The 10841-nt window shown below is 37.4% G+C and overlaps 1 protein-coding gene across 9 annotated transcripts in view; it reads left to right on the top strand.

The window, feature by feature from the left end:
• The window catches only part of ZZZ3 (zinc finger ZZ-type containing 3), a 118681-nt gene extending 108059 nt beyond the window's left edge, over nt 1–10622 (top strand). For all 9 annotated transcript variants that reach the window (XM_066268861.1, XM_066268860.1, XM_066268862.1 and 6 more), the window contains 3 exons: nt 6948–7082; nt 9583–9683; nt 10117–10622. In XM_066268861.1, coding sequence (XP_066124958.1) covers nt 6948–7082; nt 9583–9683; nt 10117–10264 — 384 coding nt within the window. In that variant the 3' untranslated portion in view covers nt 10265–10622. The remainder of the gene's footprint in view (nt 1–6947; nt 7083–9582; nt 9684–10116) is intronic.
• Nucleotides 10623–10841: the final 219 nt, after the last annotated feature.

Raw genomic sequence — 10841 nt, forward strand, 5'->3', positions numbered from 1 at the left:
TTACGTCATCATCTGCGCATGCGCACATGCTGCCACATCATCCTACAGAAACTGGGAGGGTTTTCCTTTTATTTGGTTCAGATTTCACATTTCTATCGTCTTTTGTTGCTTTCCTGTGACCGGTCAAAAGTGCACCATGACTTTACGGACACAATGTATTATTATTATATCTGTAATGATCTAAATCTTTTGGAGGGAAGCAGAGAGAGAGAGGAACAGACAGGGTCAGACCAGATAGTAAGGGAGAGAGATGAGAAGCATCAACTTGTAGTTGTGGCACCTTAGTTGTTTATAGATTGCTTTCTCATATGTGCCTTGATTGGAAGGCTCCAGCTGACCCATTGACCCTTGCTCAAGCCATCAACATTGGGCTTCAAGCTAGCCATGATGGGGTTATTTCTATGATCCCATGCTCAAGCTGGTGACCCCATTCTCAAGTTGATGAGCCTGCGCTCAAGGTAGTGACCTCAGGATTTCAAATCTGGGTCCTCAGCATCCCAGGTCCACGCTCTGTCCACTGTGCCACCACCTGGTCAGGCTCTTTTTTAATTTTATTTTGAAATTAATGGGATGATATTGATCAACAAGAGTACATAGGGTTTCAATGAACATCAGTAGCCATTATTCTGAGTGTGCTGCATGCTTACCACCCAAAGCACATCATTTTCCATTATCATGTATTTGTCCCTCTTTAAATTCTTTATATAGTCAAATATACAGTCAGTTCACACTCCCCCAGTCATAAATTGCAATAGATTTTCTCCTTCCTTCTCTCCTCTTATTCCTCTCACAATTGTTTTTTTTCTATCATTCTTGAAAAACTGGGTCATTTGTCTTGTAGAATTTGCCACTGTGTGTATATTACTTTTTGCATCTCCTTGGTGTCATTTAACCTGTTTCTCTTTTCCCTGAATTTCCTATAAATTGTTAGTTCTAGGTAAATGATCAGACTCAGATTTGTTTGTTCATGAGGGTGGGCAGGGCTACTTAAATGTGTACTTTCATCAATCTGCTCATCTCTCTCTCTTTTGACATAGTAATCATTGATTGTTGCCTGATCCATTAATTCATTAGATGTTAAAAATAGTGATATTCTTTCATTTCTTTTTCATTTATTTGATGGATTATAAAGTAAACTCTTCTCATCAACTATTTGATTATCCTACATGTAGAAAAATGTGGCATAATTGCTGGAGGAGGGGGCCCTGGCTGGTTGGCTCAGCGGTAGAGCGTCGGCCTGGCATGCGGGGAACCCGGGTTTGATTCCCAGCCAGGGCACATAGGAGAAGCACCCATTTGCTTCTCCACCCCCCCCCCCCTTCCTCTCTGTCTCTCTCTTCCCCTCCCGCAGCCAAGGCTCCATTGGAGCAAAGATGGCCCCGGGCGCTGGGGATGGCTCCTTGGCCTCTGCCCCAGGCGCTAGAGCGGCACTGGTCGCGGCAGAGCAACGCCCCCTGGTGGGCAGAGCGTTGCCCCTGGTGGGCGTGCCGGGTGGATCCCGGTCGGGCGCATGCGAGAGTCTGTCTGTCTGTCCCCGTTTCCAGCTTCAGAAAAAATACAAAAAAAAAAAATTGCTGGAGGAGGGTAGGGGAACTGGGAAGACACAAATTTTACACTGGTTATTTGAGGGGGAGTAGTAAGATAAGGTCAGAAGGAACATTGTTAATTATTTTTCTTTTTTTTAGTATATGTGCTGCCGAAGCAAGCACGTATTTTTATTTTTTTAAATATGCAGAGATACCTTTACTCTTTTTATAGTGAGCATTTATTACTTTAGTAATTTGAAAAAAAACAACTTTGAAATAAATCTAATCCCAGCCACCAACATGAACACTGGACAATTTTAGAACACTTTGGACCACTGCTTGAGTCTTCCCTTTGTTTTCTTGTTTTTAAAATAATAGTTTATTCTTCTAATATCCTCCAAAAATGACTGATGTTAAATTTTGTATTCTTAAGAACTGTTGGACTTAAATATATTCATATTTAATGTGTTTCAGGACACTGATAGTTGTAACCTATTCAAGTTGGATTTTGAATTTTTTTGACAAGACTCTAGTTGTCTTTGGTAGCTTCCTTTCTGTCTGCTATGTCAAGGAAGTTCTGGGCTCATTTTGTATTTCTTATCTTTGGGAATGTTCCTTGCTGTTTGGTTGATCACTGTTTCCAGGCCTATTTAATGACCAGAGCTGGGAAATATGTTAGATATATTTTAGTTCAAAGATAAAATACATCATAAGTTTATATTTTTATTTCACATTCAACTTAAGGATTGTGAGGATTTTACTTTCCCCTGTTGATCTTAAATATCTATCTCCTTTCTCCTATTTTGGAAATCCCATTTATCAATAACGTCACTTTCTTCATTGTACACTGCTCACAACAGTCTCAGAATACAATACTAACACTACCATCAATAATATTACTGAAAACATTTTATATTTCAGTTCTTTTTTTTTTTTTTTTTTTGCCTCTGGATATATCCCAATACAGAAGTAAAGGCAAATTACACTTTTTAAATCTTCTTGGAATAATTCCTCTGTTTTATTAGCTAGATGCTAATTTGGCTAATTCATTTTATTTTACTTCCTATTCATAGCTATTCTTTTTTATTGCTACTAATGTTTTTATTTTTTTATACTGAAATTCATTTTGAGGATATAATTAACATTATTCTAATTCCTTATAAAGGACATAAAGATGACCTATGTCTTTTTTAGTATTCTGATTATATATAGTAATTTGAAAAGGACATTTTAATGAAAAGTCAGCAAATAAAAGTAAGTTTCCTTTGTTCTCTTTCTAGATTAATCAAATATTGATTGTATACTTTGATATTACTCTTATAAAATACCTAGTCTTTAAAAATTTTTTAACTTGTCTTTTGAAAACAGCTAATATCTGGTATGTCTTTAGATATGCTATTTGTATGTAATTTTGTACTTTGTGAATATCAGAATTATTTATTTGAGAAATATTTATTTACAATTAGTATAGATTAGGCTCTGCTAGAGTTTAGCTAAACAGTTATAAACAAAATATCTATGAGCTTTGCTCATAAACTTGAGTCTTAGGAGATAAATGTATAATCGTATCAATAAATTTCAGATTTTAAAAAGTATTTTCCTGTGTGACCTGTGGTGGCACAGTGGATAAAGCATCGACCTGGAATGCTGAGGTCGCCTGTTTGAAACCCTGGGCTTGCCTGGTCAAGGCACATATGGGAGTTGATGCTTCCTGCTCCTCCCCCCTTCTCTCTCTCTCTCTCTCTCTCTCTCTCTCTCTCCCCCCCCTCTAAAAATGAATAAATTAAAAACAAAAGTGCTTCCCAAATAGGCAGTAGCCTCATTACGGTATTTAAGAGGTACTTGGTTTTGGTTGGGAGTCTGAGTGAGAGACCTGAGGAGCTGACAGGCTGACAGTTGAAGGATGAGTGAACTTTAGCCAGGAGAGGAGTGGTGGCAGCATATTTAAAAGAAGTACATTTCAAGAACTCTGGCAGGCTATGATATGGTAGATTTAATTTCTGTTTGATTGATTTTACTTATTTTTAAATGAGCACCAGTTCAAATCATCTTGATTATGTTAAAATAGCTGTTCAAATATATACAGTAGTCCTCTGATACATTTCAAGACACCCCTCTCTGTGGGTGCTTGAACCACAGCGAGTACCGAGACCCTAAGAATACTGTTTTTTCTTGTATTTACATACCTATGATAAAGTTTAATTTATAAAGTAGGCAATTTCACAGGTAAAAGATTTGTTCTTACTGTAGATCTTAGCAACCTTAGCATATGAATTTTTTCTTTCCTCAGAAAGTTGAGAATTTTCACCTTTTTACTTCACGGAAGCACTTGACTACTTCCCAAATGTCCAGCATCACTGCTCTAGCAATTTGGGCCCATCGTTAAGTAAAATAAGGGCTATTTGAACACAAGTACTGTGATACTATGAACGCCTGATACCTGAAACAGTTGCTAGGTGACTAACAGGTGGTTAGCACGTACAGTTTGGATACGCTGGGCAAGGAATAATTTATGTCACAAGCTGAATGGATTGGGCTGGCGTGTGATTTCATCATGATACTCAGAATGATGCACAATTTAAAACTTATGAATTGTTGATTTCTAGAATTTTCCATTTAATGTTTTCAGACTGAAAACAACTGAAACTGGAAAGCAGAACTTTAGAGGATAAGGAAGATCCTATTTGAAGCCTCTAAGTGGTAAAATTTATAGGTTTTAGGTTGTTTTTTTCCTTCAGAAAAGCAGTAGCTAAGAGACAGTGTGATTACATATATATACTTTCTTAGTTTTAGACCTCCACACTGTTTTAGCCTCATTGGATTATTCATAATATTTTTTCCTTTAATTCTTTTTTTTTTAACAGAGAGAGAGAGTCAGAGAGAGGGATAGATAGGGACAGACAGACAGGAATGGAGAGAGATGAGAAGCATCAATCATCAGTTTTTCGTTGCGACACCTTAGTTGTTCATTGATTGCTTTCTCATATGTGCCTTGACCGTGGGCCTTCAGCAGACCGAGTAACCCCTTGCTCGAGCCAGTGACGTTGGGTCCAAGCTGGTGAGCTTTGCTCAAACCAAATGAGCCCGCGCTCAAGCTGGCGACCTTGGGGTCTCGAACCTGGGTCCTCTGCATCCCAGTCCGACGCTCTATCCACTGCACCACCACCCAGTCAGGCTCCTTTAATTTTCTGAGTAGCACGAACATTCATGTTACGACCTCACTCAGAGGGTTAACAAAAAGCTCACTACTCGAAGGATTAAGTAAATTTAAAACAATTACAACTAGGAAATCTGTTTATAGTTGAGTAATTATTTTGGACTTTTTGTTTTTAACAGTGACAAATACACACAACATAAAATTTAACATTTTGCCAGTTTAAAGAGTATACAGTTCACTAGTGTTAAGTACATTCATATTATCATTCAAGCTTCAGAACTCTACAGTTCACAAAACTGAAACTTTGCATCCATTTAACAAGATCTCCCCATTCCCTCCTTCTTCCAACCCTTGGCAACTCCCATTCTGTTTTATGTCTTTTTGTCCTGTGACTGGCTTATATCACCTAACATAGTGTCTTCAATGTTCATTTTTCTCGTAACTTGACATAATTTCCTTCCTTTTTAAGGACATACCAATGTTTATCCATTCATCTGTCAGTGGACACTTAGGTTGCTTCCACCTTTGGTCTATTGTGAACAGTGCTGTGATAATATGTGTGTATAAAGATCTATTCATCCTCCTCTTTTACTTGGGTATATACCCAGCAGTAGAATTGCTGGATCGTATGGTAATTCTATGTTTAATTTTTGAGGAACCTGCATACTGTTTTTCATAGTGGCTGCAATATTTTCACGACCAGTGACCAAGGGTTTCAATTTCTCTACATCCTGTCAGTACTTATTATTTTGTTTTGTTTTTGTTTTTCTTTCCTTTGTGATAGTAGCCACCCTAATGGGTAAGAGGTAATTTAACTTTTTTCCTAATCTTAGTATTGTTGATCAAATTTAATAATATCCTTAGACTTAAAATGTAAATTTAAATTTTAGCAGAGTTTTTACTTTTGTATTTTCTTAAAATATCTGAATTCAATAAATTTCATTATAAAATTTCTTAGTATATTTAGGTTACGTATTTATCAGTTTCATATTTATTAGATTATTTATATCGTCTTAATGGTGACATTGGAAGGCAGTAGGTATTATTTAATATCTTTAGTTAACAAAAATTTGAAATGGATGAAAGCTAGTAGGAGATGAGGTAGATGAAGTGTGAGATTTTAAAGAATCTCTTATCCAGCTAAGGACTTTGGACCGGATGCTAGACAGTCAGGAAGCCATTGGGAAATTCTCAATAATAGTGGGGGGGTAGAGGAGGGAATTAGGGACTTTATAAGACTGATTTGAGAGAGATATTAAAAAGTATTAAGTAGTGGCACAATTTCTTGGATTAGATATAAGAATAACTCTTTTATTTAGGCTCTGGGTTGCTGAGTATGTAAGGAGTTAGAGTCAGACAAATCTGGGTCCAAAACATCAGGCTTGCAATTAATTATAATTAGCTGTTTGGCATGCAGCAAATGTTTTAATTTCTATAAAGGCCAGGTTCCTTGAAACATTGTAATTTAACAATACCTAACATGGAGAGCAGGAGGGATGACAGAGGCAAGGGTGGTCTGGTCCAGGATCGGGAATTGGTAAAACGGGGTCAGTGAATTGGGTGTGCTTTTAGGAGTTTTGTAGAAATTAGTGACCATGGGATTAGTCATGAGATAGCAAAGGAAAGAAATGGGTTCAGGGTGACAGAACACAAATAAATTGGGAGAATCAGCAGCAGTGACTCATCTATCAACTTCAGCTTCCTATATTTACATAGTTTTTATTACTCATTTCTTTTATACTTGATTGTAAATAATCTTTTTAACTTATATCCTTGAGTAAGAGAGAAATGTACCACCTTGATACTTTTCGAGTACAGAGCAGAAAGCAAAGTGGAGTTTGGTTTGTTAAGAAAATGTCTATTTACCAGAGGAAGCATAAAATTTGTTAGATTGAAGAAGAGGAGCTTCCTGCTGATTAAGGAGAAGTAGGTTATCAAGGCTCTCAAGGAGCCACAAATGTGTCAGGATGGAGTAAGTCTGCATTGGTGTATGACAGAGACGGGAGTCATGTCATTTTTCCCTCGTTCTTGCCTTATGAAGTAGTATCTACAATTTAGTATTACTATTGCATTAGGAAATCCTCCAAAAGTATTAGTGTGAAGTACTGCTAATAGCAGTGTTACTTTTCTGTGCTGCTAATTTTCTGAAAGGTGAGTCATCATAAAGGTGAAAAATCTTGCTGATAGAAAATATTCTGTCACTATTTCTTACACTTAGTTTACTTTCATGATCAGACTAACATTTTGTTTTGTTATTTCAATAGGATGAAGAAAGTATTCCTATCATGTATAGGAATTTACCTGAATATAAGGAACTATTACAGTTTAAAAAGTTAAAGAAGCAGAAGCTTCAGCAAATGCAAGCTGAAAGTGGATTTGTACAGCATGTGGGCTTCAAGGTAAATTTGAGATAATTGACAAAAATTGTATATATTTAAAGTATAAAAAGATCACTTTACAAGGTTACCATTTTTTTTGTATGGTGAGAACACTTAAGATATACTCTCTGCAAATTTCAGGTGATACATACTTGAAACATTATTATTGGCCCTGGTCGATGGCTCAGTGGATAGAACATTGGCCCAGCTTATGGATATCCTGGGTTCATTTTCGGTCAGGGCACACAAGAGAAGCAACCATCTGCTTCTCTTCCTTTCTCTCTTCCCTTCTTTCCCTCTTCTCTCACAGCCAGTGGCTCCATTCAAGCATTGGCCCTGGGCAGAGGATGGCTTGGTTGATCTGAGTATGTCAACCTCAGGTGCTAAAAATAGCTTGACTAATTTGAACATTGGCCCCAGACAGGGTTTGCCTGGTGGATCCTGTATGGGGCACATGCGGTAGTCTGGAGTCTGTCTCACTATCTCCCCTCCTCTCACTTAAAAAAAAGAGAGAGAAAGAATTATCATTAACTGTAATCACCACACTGACCACACTGTACATTAGATCTCCAGAACTTATAATTGAAAGTTTGTACCCTTTGACCAGTATCTCCCCATTTTTCCTGTTGTTATCCCCCAGCCTGTTGTGCTCTGTTCTCTGACTTTGACTTTTTCAGATTCTACCTGTAAGTGATATCTCACAGCATTTGTCTCTTACTGCCTGGCTTATTTCAATTTGAATAATGTCTTCTTAGGTTCATCCATGTTGTCGCAAATGGCAGGGTTCCTTTCTGTTTTACGGCTGAACTGTGTGTGTGTATGAAATTTTCTTTATCATTGCACCCATGGAGCTATTTCTCTTTGTTGCTTCTGTTCATGGATCAGAAATTTCTTTTTCCTTTTAGATTCAGTTATCTTTACTATTTTTTCAGAGGTTAGTAGAAATACATTTATTCATTCCACAGAATTTTGAAATACCCATTATGTTTTAAACACTTTGCTTGAGATTCATCAGTAACAAGACCGACTCAGTTTCTGCCCTTATTCTATTTTCATCCCAGGAAGTTTAGAGAAGTTGAATAAGTAAAATAGTGAGTACGACTAGAGTGCACACTGGAGAGCAGTGAGAGGCTATTGAGGTGCCTTGTAAATCTTGCTAATGAGTTTAAACTAACCGAATGGATTGAGGAATCATTATAGGATTTTCAGCAGAGAGTGATATGAAATTTGCATTTTAGAAAGGTCATTCTTAAATTATTAGTATTGATAACCTATAGGAAGGCGGTTGATTTAGAGTGAATGACTTATTTTCTGACTTCTATAATATTAAATTTTTTTAAGAATAATGTATTCATGTATGTTATTTATGTAACTGAAAAAATTAAGTGAAGATGAAAAAGATTATTCTGACCTTAGTGTGGAGAATGGATAGGAAGAAAGGAAGGCTGGAGGCAGGGAGACCGGGTTACAGACTTTTTTGGTAATTTGGACAAAAGATGAGAATTTCCTGAATTTGCCTGGTGGCTGTGGAAATAGAGATTGGCCGATTTGAGAACATTTTAGGCATTAGATGGGTTTGGAGAAAGTAATAATGAGACCATAAATTATAGATTTGCTGGTAGAGGTATACATAAAAATACTGATGTGTGCTGTGACTGATAAACTGAAATTTAAAACAAAATTTATATATCTCTGGTTTTCTGGTGTGACCATTAGCCAGACTATATTATGTGGTTTTTCCTTTTGATCTTATTGTGATCCTGCTTTTTTAGAGAGTTTCCTGGTTGACAGCTCTGGCCTTTCACGAGGAAACTCTTCACTTCTCATAGTTTTGCTGCAAGACCCAGCTGTGGCTTGTTGGCCAGTCTGTCAGCTGTTCTGGTTGGCCCGATGATCAAAGAAACCAGAGATGAGATTGACTTTGATTTTCAGAATAGCACAGAAGGCTACACTGAGGGCCACCACAAGGCCACGACCCTGAGAAAGAGCTAGGTCTTCCATTTCTTCATGGTGGTCAGTGGGTATCAGGGAGCTTCAGGCTTGGGATAGTAATTTGGTAAAATAAAAGTTCAGAGGGGATTTTGTGTTATCTTGGTTTATATTTGGTGCAATAGTTTGTTAAATAGTTCTGTAACAGATTTGGATGGTTTTAATTATAGTACTAAGTGACTGGTTCTCAGTCACAGTCACCGTACACTAGTTTGAAGTACCTTTTGAGTGAATAGTTACTAATCAAATGATGAAGTTTGTAGATGATTTATTTAAAAATTAAAAAAACTAACATTTATTAATGTTATTTCTTATAATGTCCCTCTTACCCACCTTTGCTTGATCTTAAATGGCTGGAATGCCAGTTCATTGGCTAGAGATTGTGTCAGACTCACAACTGTTTCTGTGTTAGACCACTGCTAGTGCACTGGGCGAGAGGGGAGGGTGTCTGTGTGCACGTCGTGTTTCCCGGCAGAGAAGAAAGTTTTGGAATAATCTTGCTTAATACCTTTTCTCTCTGAATCTTTTGTAGTGTGATAACTGTGGCATAGAACCTATCCAGGGTGTTCGGTGGCATTGCCAGGATTGTCCCCCAGAAATGTCTTTGGATTTCTGTGACTCCTGTTCAGACTGGTAAGTGTTTTCTTCATTGTGGATCTTAAATTTTGAAAAGTAAAAGAGCTTCTCAGCAACTAGTGAGTTTAATTTCCAGACTACTTAGGAAATCACCACATCTACTGATTAAACTTTATTGTTCTAAAGTGATGTAGAAATTTTCCATAATCATTAAATGTTTCAAGTAATTTTCCAGTAGAGATTTTGATAGATTAATAGATTTAAATTTGGTCAAGCTGTTTTTTTAATTGAATTTATTGGGGTGACATTGGTTAATAAAATTATATAGGTTTCAGGTGCACAGTTCTATAATACATCATCTGTATATTGTACTGTGTGCTCAGCACCCCAGGTCAAGTCTCCCTCCATCACCATCTCTCCCCCTTCCAGGCCAGAATGCATCCACTGCCATGTAATGACATGTTTCTGTGTGTGTGTTTTTTCTTTGCAGCCTACATGAAACAGATATTCACAAAGAAGATCACCAATTAGAACCTGTTTATAGGTCAGAGACATTTTTAGACAGAGACTACTGTGTGTCGTCCCAGGGCACCAGTTATAATTACCTTGACCCAAACTACTTTCCAGCAAACAGATGACATGGAAGAGAACCTCCTGTACTAGTCCTCTTCAACACATAGCAATGGTATCATTGTGAATTATGTGCACAGTTTGGAAAGATTCTCTGCTTTCCCTGAAATGACACTCACAGCATGACAGCTTCCTGAGTGTCCTCGTCAAGTCCAGCTCTGCACTGTTGTGGCTCTAGATCACTGTTCAGCAGCTGAACATTCCTGGTGAGCAAAGGGTTTCCTTGGTGACTGTCTCACCACCACCTTACATTCTTTCAGGTGGCGCTTAAATAGGTGAGATGGAAATGAGAGCACACATTAGAAGTGGGTAAATTCCAAAGGTTTCAAAGAACTTGGTCATAAATATGATAATGAGAAGACAAAGTATTTATATTAAAACAGTTTAGTAGCTTTCAGTTTTGTGAAAATAGTTTTCAGCACAGAAACTGACTTCTTTAGACAGAGTTTTAACCAATGAAGGTGTTTGCTTCTAGAATATACACTTTAAATGAACTCACTGTCCCAGTGGTGGCCACTGATGGCCTTTAGTAAATTGGAGCTGCTTAACCATATTGATGTCTAATTTCTTTTAACCACAATGAAC

Source organism: Saccopteryx bilineata, chromosome 3 (assembly GCF_036850765.1).
Source record: "Saccopteryx bilineata isolate mSacBil1 chromosome 3, mSacBil1_pri_phased_curated, whole genome shotgun sequence".
Taxonomy (NCBI): Eukaryota; Metazoa; Chordata; class Mammalia; order Chiroptera; family Emballonuridae; genus Saccopteryx; species Saccopteryx bilineata.